Here is a 20,096-nt window from a genome sequence, read left to right on the forward strand (position 1 = left end):
ATTCCCACCTGGCCCGCTGCCGCCTCTGCCCCAGGGTTTCTGAGCACTCCGAGCTTCCCTGTCAGGCAGCGAAGCTGTCATCCCTGGACCTCGCGCCTGGGGCTGGAATGCCTGTGCTGCCCTCCCCTGCCTGGCAGGTGTGGTTGGTGCTCAGGAGTGGGCGGGCCCTGCGGGGCTCCCCAGCCCACCAGCAGGTTTCCCCCATATCCCTGCAGCACTTAGCAAGGTCCAGGGTCTTCTGTGGAGAGTGAGAGTGTTTTGGATCCTGCCTGGGGAGCCCGCTGAGAGGAGCGTGCATCTCCTATCACATGAAGCCCGTAGGGACCAGAGCACCTCATTCCTGTGGTCCCTAGCTGCGGGCATTGGGGTTCCCCACCCATGGGGCCCGGCCTCGTTTCCTCTTCCTCTTCACTCCCGGCCCCACTCCCAGGAAATGGTGAGGGATTGCTCAGACCAGACGGGAAGAACTGAGATGAGCGGCAGCTGACGCCCATTCCCTGTTCTGTTGCCCCGTGACTGAGGTCCAGCCACACAGAACGCCGGGTCCTTGTTAGCTGCTGCTGGGACGGGGGCTGTTCCTGTGGCCAGGATGGGTGTGGTAGTCAGGCCAGGGCGGGATGGGGCCCAGGCCTGCAACCCCAGCTCTTCAACCTGGAGTCCTAGCGAACGCTGACCTACATTGGGACAGGGCTGCCTCTTGCCCAGGGGGCTGCAGTTGGCCCCTTGGTGGCGTCTGGGAGTGCATGGGGGTGCCCTCTGTGCTGTGGGCCTCGCCCCCAGGGCTCTACTTCCAGCCTGAGCTGCTCTGGCATTTGCCTAAGAAGCATCTGTATCGAAGCTGGCTCTGAAAACTTCACAGTGGAGCTTCCCTGGGCTGGGATTCTCTGTCGCTTGCCCCGACCTCCAGCATCCCCAAGTGGCCCGGGTTCTGACTCCCACTATCAGGCCACAGTCCGGTGGGATCCAACCCTGAGTGGTCTCTGGGGGTCCCCCTATCTTCTCCACCCTCCCGGTCTAGACTCTACCTTCCTTTCTCCCTGGCTCCTCTGTCCCAACCCTTCCTCCTCCAGGGACACCAGGGGGATTTTTGTAAATGCAGATCTGATCAAGTCACCTGCCTACACTCTCCTCCTACCCCGTGTGGGGACACCCGCTCTTAGCCCACCCCAGCCCCTCAGCACTGCCAGGGCTGCCCAGCTCGCCTTTGCCCACTCTTGCCTCCGCGTCTGAGGGGCACCGTCCCCACCCACAGGCTGCCTCCACGCCTTTCCGCCCCTTCCACAGCAGCAGGCACAGCCCTGCCCATGGGGTTCCCCCAGCACTTCCCGAGCTGCCGCGGTTGACGGCCTCCTCTCAAGCCGTCTCTTGCCGGCACAAAGGAGGCGCTTCAGTCAGTGGAGGTTTGTCATATGATGACCTGCGGGACGAGGGAGCCGTGGTCACACGCTGTCTCCTCCCGTTTGCTGTGACCTGGGACAGGAGCAGTCCCCAGGAAGGGAGGCGCGGTGTCGGGGTTGCCGTTGGCGGTGTCAAAATGTCATCACTGAGGCTAAATGTGTGTTCTGTCTTTGTCACATGAAAGAGAGTGTGTTTTCAAATCCAGTTGTTGGGAAAATCACATGCCCCCTGAAGAAGTGACGTATGCAGAGGCCTCATGACTCAGGCTCTCAGGCCTGGAGTTGGGTGTTTGGGGATGGCAGGTGTGTTGCTAGCAGGAGCCCTGCCGGGGTGGCCTGTGTCTCCAGGACCCACAGGAGGGCCCTGGCACTAGAAGTGGCCGAGTGCTCTGGAGTCCCAGACCTTGGTAGGTCCTGCCTGTGCTTGGGGACCCTCTGGAGCCTCTCTCGGAGGTCCTCACTGTCCCAGGATGAAGGGAGATAGAGCAGGAAGTTAACTCATCAGCAGCCAGCAGCTGTGGGGTTGTGTTCCGCCCCAAAGCTGGGGTGAGCTGCTAGTCTGCTGGAGTGGAGGGGCCAGCTGCCCAGTCCAGGCCTCTCCTGCCCCACTCTCCACAGTGAGGATCCACCTCCTCCCACATCCATGCTCCTTCCCACCTGCCTCCTGGCTAGAAATTAGCTCAGGGCGCCATACCCTGGATGGACGCCCCCCACCCAGCCCTGGCAGCCTTTCTCTTCCTGTGGACACCTTCAGGGGGTTTGCTGCAGAGGATGGATCAGGGCTTTCTTGGAGCTCCCATGGAGTGTGGACATAGGCGGCTGGGATCCCAAAGTGCTGGGATTACAGGCGTGAGCCACCGCGCCCAGCTGCTTGTTGTTTTATTAAGAAATATTTGCGGCCAGGCACAGTGGCTCAAGCCTGTAATCCCAGCACTTTGGGAGGCCAAGGCGGGTGGATCATGAGGTCAGGAGTTCGAGATGAGCCTGGCCAATAAGGTGAAACCCCATCTCTACTAAAAATACAAAAATTAGCCAGGCGTGGTGGCGGGCGCCTGTAATCCCAGCTACTCGGGAGGCTGAGGCAGAAGAATCACTTGAACCCGGGAGGTGGAGGTTGCAGTGAGCGAAAATCGCACCACTGCACTCCGGCTTGGGCAACAGAGCAAGACTCTGTCTCAAAAAATAATAAATAAATAAATAAATAAACGAACGAACGAATACAAACGTTTGCTTCTGATCTGCAGGCACCCTGAGCTCTCAAACAGGCATGGTGTTTATGAGGAAAGGCCCTGTAGGTCCCTGGAGAAGCTTCCTGGGTGGGAAAGAAGCCGCACTGGGTATGGAGGGCAGCTTGACTGTGGAGAGAGGCACTGGGAGGAGATGGTGGCCTGTGAGAGCTGCCCCTGACCTGTGCAGTTGCACCTCCCTCTACAGGACCAGCTGGACATCAACCCACTGGGACTGTCACATCCCAGGCATTCCAGAACACCTTTCTAGCGCCTGGCCTGGGACCCTGTAAGGATGAGACAGTCCTCAGGCAGCTGAGCAGTCCTGGCCGGCCGGGCTGGGCTGAGTGCTTTCTATCAACAGGCTCAGTAAATTTCTCAACAGAACAGGGACTGGAGCTCATCCCTTGCCAGTTTCCCACTGTGCTTAGAATACAATCCACGGGCCCGTGGGTGTGTCCATGCTGCCCTCTGCGCCCTGGAGTGCGACAGGCCTGTTCCTCGCTCGGCCTTTGCACCTGCTCTGCTGTGTCTGGAGTGCTTTGTCCTCAGCAATCCCGCTGCTTCCTTCTCACTGCTCTGGCTCAGTGTCATCTCCTGGGAGAGGTGTGCCCTGAAGACCCTCAGTAAAGTAGCTGTCACCCTCCAGACCCACCATGTGGACCCCCACCATCTGGAACTGTCTCTGTCTGTAATTCTTGTGAGTCTCATGGGTGTCAGGTGGAATTTTTCCTATTTTTCTGGAATTGCAGGCTGGGCCCAAGGCTGAGGACCAAAGACAGGAGGAGTGCTTCTCCGTTCCACACTCAGGGAGCTGGTGGCAGCCGGGCTGACAGGTGCCACCTCGGAGAACCAGTGCCACCTCACTCCATGCCTTTGCAGGGAACTTGAGACTGGTGGGGAAGCACCTTTAGGTGAGGGCAGTGCAGTGTCCGTGGCGAGAAGCAATGTGCTCGCTCCCCAGAGGCTTCAGGAAGGTGGCCTCCCCCACAGGAGGCACCCTCACAGGGCCCTGCTGGCACTGTCTGCCCGGGGCCGCCTGAACCTGGAGAGAGAGTGGGATAGACTGTTCACGGGGTGTCACCCTAATGTCACCTGCACCCCACCCTGTCAGTCCAGAGTAGGGCTCAACCCACAGGGGTTGCTTGGGAATTGTTGCCCGTGAGGAGTTGGGTGTTATTATCGGCTCCGCTCTACAGACATGGCAACTGCAGTTTAGGGAAGAGGCACGGCTTGTCTGCATTTCAAGCAAACAAGTGGCAGAGCTGGACCTTGCGGCCAGGCCTGTCTGACTGCAAAGCTGGACCGTTTCCATGGTAGCCCCTGCCTCCCCTCTCACTCCCTCCGCGGCCGCCACCTCCGGCTCCGCACCTTCATCAGGGGTTGGGGGACTGTGGGGAACAGACCAGGCCTTGTTTGCTGCGTAGGAGCAGGTGCAGCTTACGATGTACAACAGCAGCCAGCCAGCCAGCAGACAACAGGGAAAGCCACTCGGCCGTGAAAACTCACCTCCAGAGTGTGGGCACTCAAGCCCGTAAGTGCGCCAGCCCAGGATAGTTTATGTTTTTCCTCAGTTTCCACTTCCCCTTACTTCCTCATCTCAGTGTCCAGTTTAAAAAAAACCTCACTCAGTTGTGAATGCAAGAAAAAGGTTTGGCAGGATATATACCAAAATGGGAATAGCGATGATCTGTATGTAGAAGGGGAGTAGGATTAGAGAGGTAATTTAAACAGAACTCTACACTTTCACTCCCTAATTTTGGTACTATTTGATTTTTTGTGATTTTTGCATTCAAATATCACCGGCATAATAAAAGACTTTTTTTTTTTTTAAACCTAAGGAAACCAATCTGGACCTCGTTTTTATTTATTTATTTTTTATTTTATTTTATTTTATTTTATTTTCAGACAGAGTCTTGCTCTGTCACCCAGGCTGGATGGAGTTCAGTGGTGCAATCATGTCTCACTGCAGCCTCGACCTCCTGGGCTCTAGTGATCCTCCCACCTCAGCCTCCTGAGTAGCTGGGACTACAGGTGTGCACCACCATGCCTGGCAAATTTATTTATTTTTTATTTTTTGAGATGGAGTCCCACTCTGTCGTCCAGTCTAGAGTGAAGCAGTGTGATCTTGGCTCACTGCAACCTCTGCCTGCTGGGTTCAAGCAGTTCTCCTGCCTCAGCCTCCCAAGTAGCTGGGACTACAGGAATGTGCCACCATGCCCAGCTAATTTTTTGTATTTTTAGTAGAGACGGGATTTTACCTGCTGGTCAGGCTGGTCTCAAACTCCTAGCCTTGTGATCCACCTGCCTCGGCCTCCCAAAGTGCTGGGATTACAGGCGTGAGCCACCGTGCCTGGCCCGCCTGGCTAATTTTTGTATTTTTTTTACAGAGATGGAGTTTTGCCATGTTGTGTGGGCTAGTCTTGAACTCCTGGGCTTGGCCTCAAAAGATCCTCCCCACTCAGCCTCCCAAATAGCTGGGATTAGTGGTGTATGCCACCATGCCTGGCCATTGTTTTTTTGTTTTTTGTTTTTTTTTTTTTGCAGAGATGAGGTCTCATTATGTTGCCCAGGCTGGTCTTGAACTCCTGGGCTGAAGTGATCCACCCGCCTTGGCCTCCCAAAGTGCTGGGATTATAGGTGTGAGCCACTGTGCTGGCCTGGACCTGGTTTTTGTTTTGTTTTGTTTTGTTGTTTGTTTTTTTTTTTTGTTGTTGTTGTTGTTTTTTGAGATGGAATCTCAGTCACCCAGGCTGGAGGGCAGTGGCGCGATCTCGGATCACTGCAAGCTCCGCCTCCCGGGTTCACGCTGTTCTCCTGCCTCAGCCTCCCAAGTAGCAGGGACTACAGGCGCCTACTGCCACGCCAGGCTAATTGTTTGCATTTTTAGTAGAGACGGGGTTTCACCATGTTAGCCAGGATGGTCTTGATCTCCTGACCTCAAGATGTGCCCGCCTCGGCCTCCCAAAGTGCTGGGATTACAGGCGTGAGCCACCGCACCCAGCCTGGACCTGGTTTTTATAGATGCCTTAAATGGTTTGTTGCCTTGTGTGCACAGCCCCAGAAATGTCATGCTGCTCTCTTTTTTGAGTGAGGGATTGGGGAACAAGAAAGAATCCAAGGGCTCCCTCGGGGTCTTCTGCACATGTCCTTGGCTCGGGTGTCCCTCTGAGTCCAGCACATCGCTGGACCATTCGCGGCAGCAAACACAACTTGGGATCTGCATCTCCCTGAGGGAACTTTGCGAGGTGCAGTCACAACTTTTGCTGTTTCCAGTTTAATATTCAACCTGAATCTGGGGCCAGCTGAATGGAGGCTGGTGCTGCTCTGCCCAGCTCCTGTTCTGTTTAGAAACATGTTTATTGCCTTAAGAAGGAGCCAGTTCTTTCACCCAAACAGGTTGGGCCTGGAGTTCCTCCAGAGGCTAGTGGGCCCAGAGCCGGGAAGGAGGGATGTAAGCTGTGGATAACCGACACATGGAAGATCGTGCAGTGTGCGCATGGCCGTGCGCATGTGAGTGGACCTGTCGGCCTGGCCTTCAGGACCAGGGAAGGGGGGAGCCCTCGCCGCCTTCCCTCCCAGGACAAAGCAAACCAATCAATGGTCTTAAGGGTTTCTTTTCTTCTGAGGCCTAGTCCTGCTGTAGGCAAGGTTTTTCCAGTGGGATATATTAAAATCAACTTCAGTGGCTCATGCTTGTAATCTCAGCACTTTGGGAGGCTGAAGCAGGCGGATCACCTGAGGTCGGGAGTTCGAGACAAGCTTGACCAACATGGAGAAACCGTCTCTATTAAAAATACAACATTAGCCGGGAGTGGTGGCAAATGCCTGTAGTCCCAGCTACTCGGGAGGCTGAGTCAGGGGAATCGCTTGAACCCAGGGAGGCAGAGGTTGCAGTGAGCTGAGATTGCACCACTGCACTCCAGCCTGGATGACAGTGCGGCACTCTGTCTCAAAAAATAAAGAAATAAAAAATGGCTACAATGGTAAATTTTTTTTTATTTTTTAGTTTTTTGAGACAGAGTCTTGCTCTGACACCTGGGCTGGAGTGCAGTGGCGCGATCTCGGCTCACTGCAAGCTCTGCCTCCCAGGTTCATGCCATTCTCCTGCCTCAGCCTCCCGAGTAGCTGGGACTACAGGCGCCCGCCACCGCACCCGGCTAATTATTTTGTATTTTTAGTAGAGACGGGGTTTCACCGTGTTCGCCAGGATGGTCTCGATCTCCTGACCTCGTGATCTGCCTGCCTCGGCCTCTCAAAGTGCTAGGATTACAGGTGTGAGCCACTGTGCCTGGCCTAAAATGGTTAATTTTATGCTATGTGTATTTTACCACACACACAGAAACACAGTATCGAGGTACTTTCCCAAGACAGTGTCTCACAGACATAGGTTTTATACTATGATTTTTACCTTTCACGAACTGTTTTAAAGTAGTATTTGCCTTATAATAGGTAGGTGAATGTTCTAGCTGCAAGAGAAACCAGAGTGGTCCGGTCACTTAACCAAAACTTGCTGAAGCAGACCCCTGTGGCACTCCGGGAACTTGTACCATCCCAGGCGGAAGGGTTAGTCTGATGTGCATAAGCAAACCTTGCACTTCTGTGCCCAGGGCAGTAGCCTTGCGCCAGGGAAGTCACCTGTTGTCCAGAATCCCACAGGGCACATCTTACCCACTCCTTTTATGTTTGCCTAAGCCCAAGGGTTGCTGTTCTTGGAGAAACACCAACCACCCCACTTGACTTCTGGCTCATTTGGATCCAGAAATACGCAGTTTTAAAGCTGCAGCACCTTCCATTTAGGTCCCAGCTCTCCCTCTGGAAACATGCCTGCTCCTCACCAGAGATTCCTCCCTGGAGCACCTGCCCGAAGCATAGCTTTCAAGCTGGTGGTTTTAGAAAGTTAAGAGCTGGCTTCAGAATTCCGACAGGTTGAGACAGCATAGGCTGTGACTTTCTTACCACGCACAGCTGGTTAAAGAGAACTGGGAACGGGCTGGGCGCGGTGGCTCACGCCTGTCATCCTAGCACTTTGGGAGGCTGAGGCGGATGGATCACGAGATCAGGAGATCAAGACCAGCCTGGACAACATGGTGAAACCCCATCTCTACTAAAAATACAAAAACTAGCCGGGCGTTGTGGCGGGTTCCTGTAATCCCAGCTACTCAGGAGGCTGAGGCAGGAGAATCGCTTGAGCCCGGGAGGCGGAAGTTGCAGTGAACCGAGATCACGCCACTGCACTCCAACCCGGGCGACAGTGCAAGACTCCGTCTCAAAAAAAAAAAAAAAGAGAACTAGAACGAAGCATCTCTTTGCTCAAAGTGATCTTCTCAACTGGGGGTCCCTTTCAGAAGGACCCCAGGGTGCAGGGTGGTGTTTGGGAGCCTGGGGTGGACCATGCTGGAGCGGGGAGGTATTTTCAGCAGGGTCAGGCCCTTTTTTTGGTAGAGATGGGGTCTCACCATGTTGCCCAGGCTGGTCTTGAACTCCTGGCCTCAAATAGTCCTCCCACCTTGGCCTCCTGAGTAGCTGGGATTATAGATATGGGCCACTGTGCCCAACCAAGGGCCAAGCTCTTGAAACCCTTATAGAAACTCTATCTGTAGCCTCTCATTACCCAGAATCTGTGTGACCTATTCCGGTAACTTCATAAGTTCTGTGAAAAGAAGGTATACTCCAAAGTTTGTAATGGCTTCTCAGAACAGTCACTTGTCTTAAGTGGAAGCCCTTCTAATACTTACACAAAGATTAAGACAAATAATGTGGCTGGGCACCATGACTCTCACTTGTAATTCCAGCATGGTGGGAAGATCACTTGAGGCCTGCGGTTCAAGGCCAGCCTGGGAAACAGAACAAGACCCCATCACACACACAGACACACACAAATAATAATAATAATAAAGAAAACAGGCCAGGTGCACTGGCTCACACTTGGAATCCCAGCACTTTGGGAGGCTGCGGTGGGTGGATTGCTTGAGGTCAGGAGTTCAAGACCAGCCTGGGTAACATGGCAAAATCTCGTCTCTACTAAAAAGAGAAAAAATTAGCTGGACATGGTGGCGCCTAACTGTAGTCCCAGCTACAGCTGAGGTGAGAGGATCACCTGAGCCCAGGAGGCAGAGGTTGCAGTGCACCGAGATGGTGCCATTGCACTCTAGCCTGGATGTCAACGCAAGACCTTGTCTCAAACCAAATAAAACAAGGCCAGGCACAGTGGCTCATACCTGTAATCCCAACATTTTGAGAGGCCAAGACAGGATGATTGCTTGAGCCCAGGAGTTCAAGACCAGCCTGGAGGGCATAGTGAGACCCCATCTCTACAAAAAAATAAAAAATTAGGCCAGGGCAGTGCCTCTCGTCTGTAATCCCACACTTTGGGAGGCCAAGGTGGGCAGATCACGAGGTCAGGAGTTTGAGACCAGCCTGGCCAACATGGTGAAACCCTGTCTCTACTAAAAATACAAAACAATTAGCCAGGCATGGTGGTACATGCCTATAGTCCCAGCTACTCAGAAGGCTGAGTCAGGAGAATCGCTTGAACCAGGGGCTCAGAGGTTGCAGTGAGTGGAGATCGTGAAACTGTACGCCAGCCTGGGTGACAGGGTGAGACTACACCTCAAAAAAAAAAAAATTAGCTGGGCACGGTGGTGGACACCTGTCGTCCCAGCTACTCGGGAGGCTGAGGCAGGAAGATTGTTCAAGCCATTCAAAGCTGCAGAGAGCCAGGTCACGCCACTGCACCACCCTCCAACCTGGGCCATAGAGTGAGACCCTGTCTCAAAAGAAAAGAAAACAGGCCGGGCGTGGTGGCTCACGCCTGTAATCCCAGCACTTTGGGAGGCTGAGGCAGGCGGATCATGAGGTTAGGAGATTGAGACCATCCTGGCTAATACAGTGAAACCCCATCTCTACTAAAAATACAAAAATTAGCCGGGCGAGGTGGCGGGCGCCTGTAGTCCCCGTTACTCAGGAGGCTGAGGCAGGAGAATGGTGTGAAGCAGGGAGGCGGAGCTTGCAGTGAGCGGAGATCGCGCCACTGCACTCCAGCCTGGGCAACAGAGCGAGACTCCATCTCAAAAAAAAAAAAAAAAAGAAAAGAAAAGAAAAGAAAACACCACATTTGAAAAAATACATTCTTTGAAATGTGAACCTTGAAACACAGATGCAAAAAAATGTTGTTTTTAATCCTGCAGAGTGTGAGATGGCAGACAGGTTTGCTGAACACCCTCAGAAAGGGGGCTGGAGGATTTAGCCGCTCTGTCCTCCCCTCCCTGCAGCCCAGGGCTTCCTCCCTAGCACAGTGGCGCTATGGACTCTCCGGGATACAACTGCTTCGTGGACAGAGACAAGATGGACGCTGCCATCCAGGACCTGGGGCCCAAGGAGCTGAGCTGCACTGAACTGCAGGAACTGAAGCAGCTGGCGCGCCAGGGCTACTGGGCCCAAAGCCACGCCCTGCGGGGAAAGGTGTACCAGCGCCTGATCCGGGACATTCCCTGCCGCACAGTCACGCCCGACGCCAGCGTGTACAGCGACATCGTGGGCAAGATCGTGGGCAAGCACAGCAGCAGCTACCTGCCGCTGCCCGAGTTCGTGGACAACACGCAGGTGCCCAGCTACTGCCTGAATGCGCGCGGTGAGGGGGCCGTGCGCAAGATCCTCCTGTGCATCGCCAACCAGTTCCCCGACATCTCCTTCTGCCCCGCCCTGCCAGCCGTGGTGGCCCTGCTGCTGCACTACAGCATTGACGAAGCCGAGTGCTTCGAGAAGGCCTGCCGCATCCTGGCCTGCAACGATCCCGGCAGGAGGCTGATCGACCAGAGCTTCCTGGCCTTTGAGTCGTCCTGCATGACGTTTGGGGACCTGGTGAACAAGTACTGCCAGGCGGCCCACAAGCTGATGGTGGCCGTGTCAGAGGACGTCCTGCAGGTCTATGCGGACTGGCAGCGCTGGCTGTTTGGGGAGCTGCCCCTCTGCTACTTCGCCCGGGTCTTTGACGTCTTTCTGGTGGAGGGCTACAAGGTGCTGTACCGCGTGGCGCTGGCCATCCTCAAGTTCTTCCACAAGGTGAGGGCCGGGCAGCCCCTGGAGTCGGACAGCGTGAAGCAGGACATCCGCACGTTCGTCAAACACATCGCCAAGACAGTGTCCCCGGAGAAGCTGCTGGAGAAGGCGTTCGCCATCCGCCTCTTCTCCCGCAAGGAGATCCAGCTCCTGCAGATGGCCAACGAGAAAGCCCTGAAGCAGAAGGGCATCACTGTGAAGCAGAAGAGGTAGGTCCCCGGCAGCCAGTGAGGGGCACGCCCAGGGTAAGGGGGCTGGGGCAGGACGTGTCCGGCATGAGCTCATCCTGCTGGCCTCTAGGCGGCCTCTGCCCATGGTCCACCCACCCATCTGTGCATGGCTGGAAAGACACTGAAACAGGAAGGATCTTCCCAGTTACAGCCACAGACGAGGGACATCAGTTCCTATCCTCTGGGACCAGGCCCGCGGCTGAGATGAAAGCTGATGCTGGCCACGGGGTCAGAAGGCATCGCGGGAGGCCAGGCCCACTCCCAGGGTTATTTCAGGGCAGCCCCTGCTCCACCCCTCCAGCTCTGGGCTCCATGGCTGGTCTCTGCTGTGGTTGCTGGCCGTGGCCTCCCTGCCTGGAGCACAGCCCCAGGGGAGCAGGGTCAGGGGTTCATGGTGTCCTATGTGCATTTGGCAGCCGGCGCTGTGGTGGTGCCACGCTGCGGTCTGTTGACGTGCAGTCCTCTTTCTTCTGGGCCAGCAAAGGCCTGTCAGGGGATCGGTACTCACACTAACTTCTCCTTGTCTGTTTTATTTTTCTTCTCCATGTCCGTTGCTTTCTCCTGTTTTTCAGTGTGTCCCTTTCTAAAAGGTAGGTCTGAAACTGCATCCGCACACCTGGCCTCTGTCTTTCCACCAGGCTGACTCTAGGCCAGCTGATGCTCTGGGTCCCAGGGCTGCTCTCACGGGCTGGCTTCGGCAGTGCTGCCTCTGAGCCGGACTGCTGCTCAGGCGCCTTCTGTCTGTGCGTCTGCCTGCCTCCCTGCCTGTCTGCCTCTGTCATGCTATCTCCTGGTGCTTGGCTCACCCCGAAGCCTTGTCTTGCCAGAGCAGTCATTCTCTGTCCTGATTTCTTAGAGAAAAGGTGCATTGTCCCCATCCAAGCTGGGCACTCTCCCTTCTGTAACGGGTGGGAGGTGGGGCTCCTGGGAACTTTCTCCCTGTTGGGCACCTAGAACCCGGCCCTAAACCGGGGCAAGCAGGCAAGAAGTTCCCTCTGGGCTTAGTTCCAAAGAGGCTCTTGGGCATACCTTGGGAGACATGGCCTGGCCCCGGACGTGGCTTCGGGCTTTGACCCCTGCTTGCTCCCCTCAGGCAGTTTGTACACTTGGCCGTCCATGCAGAGAACTTCCGCTCAGAGATCGTCAGCGTGAGGGAGATGAGAGACATCTGGTCCTGGGTCCCCGAGCGCTTTGCCCTATGCCAGCCCCTCCTGCTGTTCTCCTCCCTGCAGCATGGGTACAGCCTGGCCAGGTAACACCCCAAGGGGCCAGAGCGGGCGGCAGAGCTGTCCAGCCACATGTCTTGCCCACAGAGGCTGGAAATGGGCCTCAAACCTGGGCACCTGGTGAGGCCCTGCTTCTTCCTGTGGGGCCTAAGAATCAGGGTCCTTTTCTGGGCTTCTGCCCTCCCCAGGCCACCCAGACTTTGGGAGTCATGGCCAGGCATGCCACAGTTTGGGGCCGTGCAGGTGTCATGAAGACGTGGGAGGCAGAATCCCCACCTCGGAGCTCACAGCATTGTCTTGGTTGGGGGACCATGTGCGTGGCAGGTCCCGGCTCTGCTCCCTCCCCACCCTGTCATCGACATGGTGCTCTGTCAGGGACCCCAGGCCTGCTGCCCTCCAGGGTGGCGCTGCCAGGTGCAGCCAGGGAGCCTCCCTCCAGCCTTGGACAGCATGTGGCCGTGGGAGCTCTGGGTTGGGCCTGGGATGACCTGGAGGTGAGGTAGGCAGAGCTGGTCCAGCCCCCACCCGGCACCGTTCACAGGTTCACAACGCCTCAAGCTTTTTGGCGTAGATGGAGCCACTTCTCCTGGCCCTGCCAAGGACACAAGCCTAGCTTTGGGCGCCACATTGGCAGACACGGGCATCTTTGGCTCCCACGTGCCTGGGCTGCGAGGATGAGCCAAACCTCCCCACCGCGGGGACCTGTTCCTCTGGTTCCTACTTCCCTAGCCCCTGGCGCTTGGCTCTGCACTGGGGCCTTCCGCTGCAGGCCTCTCCCCTGAGTCACACCAGGGCAGGCTGTCCTGGAGATGGCAGAAAAGGGCCAGGTGAGAAGAACACCTGGGTGAGGGTGTTGTCGGGACCCAGAGAGAAGGAAGCACAGTTCCCAGGTCTTCCGCCCCAAGACAGCCGGGGCCAGTGGAGGCTGCAGGAGGCAGCTGGGAGGGTGTGCAGGGTGACAGCTGGCATGCGTGTCTCTACGCCAGGTTCTACTTCCAGTGTGAAGGACATGAGCCTACCCTCTTGCTCATCAAGACCACGCAGAAGGAGGTGAGCACGGACCCGGGAGCCAGGGCTGGCTCTGATGGGCTCCGGAGCCTAGGCCTCCTGGGCTGGAGCCAGAGTTAGAGCGTGGGTGTGGCCAGCACATGAGGCTCATCCCACGCTCAGGGTCACAAGGGGAAATAAGACTATCCCCAACACAGCCCCCGCCCACCCTTATTGCCAGCCCCAAGCCAGGGGCAGGGTGCACGCACGCTGCCTTGCCTACACAACCCCTGCCCTGGGGTGGGGGTGGGAGACGGCAATGCCTGCACCCCCACCTGTGACTTGGTGGGGCTGGAGTAGGCTGGAGCACAGGGACGCTCCTGGGGGCCTGTGGGCACAGCCTCACCCAGACCTTTCCCCCAGGTGTGTGGTGCTTACCTGTCCACAGACTGGAGTGAGAGAAATAAGTTTGGAGGCAAACTGGGCTTCTTTGGGACCGGAGAATGCTTTGTGTTTAGGGTGAGTGGGGCCAAGTGCCCCCCAACCCCCATGCAGACCCTGTAGCTGCATTGCTCTGGGAGCACCCGCCTGCCCTGGGGACACTGTTTGATGTCACCATGGCAGTCACCCAGCAGCGTCATCGCCATGTGTGCTTCGGGTTTGATCTTTCAGCCGCGCGCTGCTCCGAGGCAGGGGGGCTTATCTGCTCGAGCCACCACCTCCCCAGCCCCTGGCTCGGGCTGCACCCACCTTGGGCTCTGGGTGCAGATTCGGGGAATGAAACAGGCTGTGGCTCTGGGGCAGAGGGTCCTGCAAGTGCCTGCACCAGCTCCTCATGCTCCGCTTCCACCCCAGCTGCAGCCTGAGGTGCAGCGCTACGAGTGGGTGGTGATCAAGCACCCTGAACTGACCAAGCCCCCACCCTTGACGGCTGCCGAGCCCACCGCCCCGCTCAGCCACTCCGCCTCCTCAGACCCTGCCGACCGCCTCTCGCCCTTCCTGGCTGCTCGCCACTTCAACCTGCCCTCCAAGACCGAGTCCATGTTCATGGCGGGGGGCAGCGACTGCCTCATCGTGGGTGAGTGCCAGCAGACGGGGCCCTGGGATGAGGGTGTGGGGGTCCGGGCAGCTGAAGCTGCTGCACCCAGCCCTCCCTGACCGGGGTGGCAGAGAAGAGGCCCTGGGTGTCGGGGTGGACCAGGCACGATGGGTGAGAGGGAGCTGGGAGGGAGCGACCAGCCTGGACAGCTAGTCCTGGGGGCTATGGAGGGTCAAGGGTCTGTGCGGTTTCAGAGAGGCCTGTGCAGGGCAGGACAGCTGGGACAGCAGGTGAGGTGCCTGGGGCAGTGCTGATGGGGCAGTCAGACCGCAACTGACCTGAGCATCCTGCAGGGGGAGGAGGTGGCCAGGCGCTCTACATTGATGGGGACCTGAACCGGGGCCGCACAAGCCACTGCGACACCTTCAACAACCAGCCCCTCTGCTCCGAGAACTTCCTCATCGCTGCTGTGGAGGCCTGGGGCTTCCAGGACCCTGACACCCAGTGACAGCCTATGCCACGGTGACTGAGCCGCGGTGGGGTGGTGGGCCAAGGCTGGGCTGCCACCTTGGGCAGCAGAGAGCAGATGAGACCCCCCATGTGGTGGGCAGGGTTGGGGGACAGCAGGGCCCCGTGGCCGAGCCTGGCGTTGCCTGGACCTGCTGCTGCCTCTACCTGGGGTTTGGGCTGGGCTTCCCCAGTCCACCTGCATCTGGGTCAGAGCTGGAGGGGCTGCAGTGCCCCCAGCCCCACCCAGAGCTGGCATAGGAAGTACCTTCCTCCTCCTTGGAGGCTTCCTTAGCCCAAGGCCTTGGGAGTGTCTGGGTCTTGCTGCCCCTGAGCTTCTCTATGCAGCCTGAGCCCCTGGGGTGGGAGTGGAATGGCAGCGGCGACGTGCAGCTGAGGGTGGGCTTGTGGTGCCCCCTGCTGGTGCCGCGTAGCATCGCACCCTCCCGAGCAGGGCCCTGCAGCCTGGCTGACTGGCGACTGAATCCCAGAGTAGATCCTGAGAAGAGACTGGCACCCTTGGGCCTGCCCCCTGGCGGACCCCACCTCCTGTCCCGGGCCTTTGCCCCAGTTCCCTCCCCAGGCCTCCTGGGCCACCTCTCTCAGTAACCCTGCTTGGCCGGCTCTGAGGCTCCCCTGGGCTGCGTTTGGGAGCTGCTGGGTGGGAGGAGGAGGGTGGGATTTGTGCTGGGCTCCACCCCCAGGGAGGGTGGGAGCTGGAGGGAATGTCACATGTCCTTGTGTTTCTGCAGAGCCTGAAGCTTTTGCTGGGCCTCCCTGCGTGTTCCCATCTGAAGAGGTGGCCCCGGGAGAGGCCCTCAGGGACCGACCCAGACCAGCAAGCTCGATTTCCAGGGGTCTGCCTAGAGAAGCCTGGACCCAGGGGACTTCTCAGCCCCCCTCCGTTCCAGCCCAGGCCTCCTTGAGTTCTTGTAGCCTCTGCAGCTGCCCATTTCACCTCTTTGTCATTGCAGTGACCTGGGGCCCAAGGTCACGCCCAAGCCCCTCTTTGTGGCATGCTCATCTCAGTTCATCCCCAGCTGCTTCTCTGCACCAGGCCCTGCGCCCTCCCCAGGCCCTGGCCACCCAGTACCTCCTTGGCCACCTTGCATGGATGCATGTCCCCCCTCTGTCCTTCTTGTGGTGCTGTGGCTGGCCACGTGTCAGGGTTTTCTCTCATCTTACAGGCTTTGGGCCCCTGGGCCCCTGCCCTGCCTAAGCCCTGCACTGGCCAGACACAGGTAGGTGCCAAGGGAGGCCTTGCCTCTGGGCACTGTAGGGGGCAGCCCCCTGCCTTGTGACCTCCCTCTGTGCCCTGTGACCTCCTTCAGCTGGTATTGAGGGTCTGGCCACCACGGAGGGGAGAAGGGAGAAGTGGAGGCCCGAGTGGCTGTTCTGGGACCATGGAGGCCTGGGTCACAGATACAGGTACCAGCAGTCCTGCCCCTACTTCCGTCCCTGCTGGTCTCCAGCCAGTGCCACTTGGAGTCCCCTGCACCGTGCCACTGTCCATCCCCACACCGTTGCCTGCTCCTCCCATGAGGCTTCAGCCTCCCCTGACCATCTGCTCACGTAGCCTCTGACTGGGCCCACAGTGGTGCAGGAGGAAGGACCGGGAACCCTGCGTGGCTTTGGGCAAGCTGACAAACCCATCTGGAACTCAGTTTCCCCAACTGTGAAATGGGGCCAGTCCCCATGCCCTGCTGTCCTCCTCACAGGACTGTTGAGAGGATCGCAGGGGGACAGGGTGAATCCCTCTCTCCGGGAGAGGTATGGGAGGGAAGTCGCCACTCATCCCACAGCCCACCGCAGCCCTCCAGGCCCCCGCCTGAGTCCCCAAGGCCCTCATCTGTACCGCCAGCTTTGGTGTTCATTAAACATGGTCTTGCTGCATCAACTCCAGGGCTCCAAGCTGAGTCTGATCTCTTCAGCCAGGGGCCTCCGGGGGCTTCCTGGGCCTACAGCCAAGCAGGTGTGGGAGGCTGCCCGCTGTAGTGCTCACCCACATTCTATGACTGGAATGCTGCAAGCCTCTTCCAGAGGGAGCCCTCCAGGAGCAGGGAAGTCATATCCGAGGACCATTTGTAGGTTTCCCTCTGCAAACTTCCTGAACTGGGTGGTGACTTTTCTGGCGAGTTAAGTCCAGTAGGTTCTGCGTGGCTGCCCCGGGGGGCCCCACCCTGGCCTTGCAGTGATCTGGACCAGGAAGACGGATTGCTGCTGGCTCATGATTTCCACATCATGAGCGAAGTTCTTTGTTTTTTGTGTGCATGCAAAATGTTGTTTCTTTAAATTTAATCTCTTTTCCTAACTTTTCTAACCTAGAAGGTATGTGTGATTATTATCTTTTTTATTCTTATCACTATACTTGTTATTATCTGATATTAGGCATTCCCAAATAGAACATAATTTATTTTGTTAATGTTCTCTATTTCTTCTTGATTATTTATTAGCTTTGGATGTTAAAAATTAGCCAAAAGTGGCTGCTCTGCCTATGGAGTAGCCATTCTTTGTTAAAAAAAAAAAAAAAGCCAACATTTGATAAAATTGCATAATGAATTCTTATTTGTTTTTAGAAACATTCAAACATTTATTTAGTTTTTTTTTTTTTTTTTGAGACGGAGTTTCACTCTGTCTCCCGGGCTGGAGTGCAGTGGCGCGATCTCGGCTCACCGCAAGCTCCGCCTCCCAGGCTCCCGCCATTCTCCTGCCTCAGCCTCCCGAGTAGCTGGGACTACAGGCGTGCACCACCAAGCCCGGCTAATTTTTTTGTGTTTTTAGTAGAGACGGGGTTTCACCATGTTAGCCAGGATGGTCTAGAGCTCCTGACCTTGTGATCCGCCCGCCTCGGCCTCCCAAAGTGCTGGAATTACAGGCGTGAGCCACCGCGCCCGGCCCTTTTTTTTTTTTTTTTTTTTGAGACGGAGTCGCCCAGGCCAGTGGCCGGATCTCGGCTCACTGCAACCTCCGCCTCCCAGGTTCAAGCGATTCTCCTGCCTCAGCCTCCTGAGTAGCTGGGATTACAGGCACACTCCACCGTGCCCAGCTAAATATTTTTTTGGTATTTTTAGTAGAGGCGGAGTTTCACCATGTTGGTCAGGCTTGTCTTGAACTCCTGACCTTGTGATCCACCCACCTCAGCCTCCCAAAGTGCAGGGATTACAGGGGTGAGCCACTGCGCCTAGCCTATTTAAAAATTTTTTTTAATAGACCACTTTGTGCTGAATAAATGTTTAACATTTATTTTCAAAACAACAATTGAACCTAATTTAAAATAGTTTATTTAAATGAATTCATTAAAGCAGATTATATGCCTTTGGGGCTTCAGAAAATCAGTTTAAACAAAAGAACTTATGAGAGCAAGTCATTTGTACTTGAAGTTTTTCAGAGTTTTAATGAATTAAAGTATTTTCATTTTTTCTATTTTTGTAAGCCGCGTACTTCATTTTTTGAGTTTTGCAGTGGAATTTGTTTTAAAAATTTTTGAAGATTTCAGAGGCCTTCATATTTCTCTTATCCACTTTCTGAGCCCATAAAGCCTTTGCAGTATCCTTGAGTAGTTTATATTTAATAATTTGGTTGTGTAGCTTTTTATTTTGAAGTAATTTTTGATTTGCAGAAGAGTTGCAGAGATGGTACAGGGTTTCCATGGACCCTCACCTTCCCCCATGTCAACATCAAAACAAAGAAATTAACATTGTTGCATTGCTGTTAACTAAACCACAGGCCTATTGAGATTGCCCCGTTTTTCCCACTGTCCAGGAATCCATTTAATTTTTAGTTATTTACTTTCTCACATTTTTACTAAGTCCAGAATATCATCAAACTCACAAAACCACTGGTCAAAAAACCCAAATGGCCACTAATTAGGCAATATAGCACCTGCCTCAAATTTGGGTTCATATGGATTTTTTTTTCTCCCTTTTTGTGGAGAACAGTCTTGCTATGTTGCCCAGGCTAGTCTTGAACCCCTGGGCTCAAGCACTTCTCCCTCCTCCCACCTCTGCCTCCCTAAGTTCTGGGATTACAGGCATGAACCACTGTGCCCAGCTCATCTGGATTTTTGCTGGTTCTCTTTCTCAGCCTAAATGTCTTGTTTGCATGGAGAAATTAATAAATGAAGCAGGAGTGCCAAACAAGCCTCACAGGCTCTTCACCCTACAACATCTATGTTAAGTAGAAAAGTATGTGGATTTTTAAAAATAATCTGGTATAAAGAGTTTTTAAGAATTATCTTCATCATCCTAATATCAGATTGTGCTTGAGAAGTTAGGTACAATGTAATGCGATTCACTGCTAAAAACAAAATGCCTTCCACAGTTGCAGACTCACTCATTTTACCAAACTATGGAATCTGTCAACACCTTTGCTTGGGACCAAGGAAGCAAAGTCATTGAATACCGTGTTCTGTAGACATGTGACCTGTGATAAGGCACAGACAACACGAACTGGCAAAAACATTGGCGTTTGCTCAAAAGCGTATGAGCTAAGGATCAAAGGGAAAAAAGAGCTGTGTGAATAATTTTACCTCTTAGTTCTTATGAAGGATGGTTATCGGACTGGAAAAATGTTTATTGGACTGATGCTTTGGAGCCTCTCAATGAATGTAATAAAAAAATAATGTGTAGTGAGCACAAATGTATGGATTTGCAGCGCAATCCAACTTTGAAAACGTGAAAATAAGTGATTTAGTGATACGTTTGGTTGGTGTTAATTTGAATCCTAAATAAAATTGAGAACTGGTAAAAGAAGGTCACTGTGGAATAACTTGCTATGAGAAGGCTTAGAGGGATGGGAAGTCCTGGACGCCTCTTCTCCAGGATGTCAGAAGAGAGAGGGGAGCGCTAGGTTGACAAGATCGCATCTGCGCATTGTGGTCACCAGTGAGCCTCTCCGCTGAGGCAACAGGTACGTGATGCCACATCTGCAGCCATGGCTGGTGAGAACAGCACCATTCCCTGATCTGTCTTTTCTTTTGTTCCTAGTGCCTGTTGTGTGGACAACTGCACTCAACAGAGTTTTAGGGAGACTTAGAGGAGCCGCCGTGAAGAATCAGCATCAGACGCCTCATCAGGAATCCCTGGCAAGGCCGGCTGTGGTGGCTCACACCTGGAATCCCAAGACTTTAGGAGGCTGAGGTGGGTGGATTGTTCGAGGCCAGGAGTTTGAGACCAGCCTGGGCAGCATAGGGAGACTCCATCTCCACAAACAAATAATAAAGAATGTCATGTGTAAAACCGAGTATCAAAAAGCAAACTCGGCCGGGCGCGGTGGCTCAAGCCTGTAATCCCAGCACTTTGGGAGGCCGAGACGGGCGGATCACAAGGTCAGGAGATCAAGACCATCCTGGCTAACACGGTGAAACCCCGTCTCTACTAAAAAATACAAAAAACTAGCCGGGTGAGGTGGCGGGCGCCTGTAGT

The 20,096-nt window shown here is 55.1% G+C and overlaps 1 protein-coding gene across 8 annotated transcripts in view; it reads left to right on the forward strand.

Moving 5' to 3' along the window:
• LOC105485795 (TBC1 domain family member 24) overlaps positions 1-19,424 on the forward strand; it is a 31,614-nt gene extending 12,190 nt beyond the window's left edge. For 4 of the 8 annotated variants that reach the window (XM_011748271.2, XM_071083952.1, XM_071083950.1 and 1 more), the window contains exons 2-9: positions 9,814-10,893; positions 11,487-11,504; positions 12,008-12,166; positions 13,127-13,190; positions 13,551-13,646; positions 13,983-14,205; positions 14,520-14,688; positions 15,426-19,424. In XM_011748271.2, coding sequence (XP_011746573.1) covers positions 9,929-10,893; positions 11,487-11,504; positions 12,008-12,166; positions 13,127-13,190; positions 13,551-13,646; positions 13,983-14,205; positions 14,520-14,674 — 1,680 coding nt within the window. In that variant the 5' untranslated portion in view covers positions 9,814-9,928 and the 3' untranslated portion in view covers positions 14,675-14,688; positions 15,426-19,424. The remainder of the gene's footprint in view (positions 1-9,813; positions 10,894-11,486; positions 11,505-12,007; positions 12,167-13,126; positions 13,191-13,550; positions 13,647-13,982; positions 14,206-14,519; positions 14,689-15,425) is intronic. The other 4 variants (XM_011748275.2, XM_011748276.3, XM_071083953.1 and 1 more) reach the window with 3 other exon arrangements.
• The last annotated feature ends 672 nt before the right edge of the window (positions 19,425-20,096 follow it).

Source organism: Macaca nemestrina, chromosome 18, assembly GCF_043159975.1.
Source record: "Macaca nemestrina isolate mMacNem1 chromosome 18, mMacNem.hap1, whole genome shotgun sequence".
Lineage (NCBI taxonomy): Eukaryota > Metazoa > Chordata > Mammalia > Primates > Cercopithecidae > Macaca > Macaca nemestrina.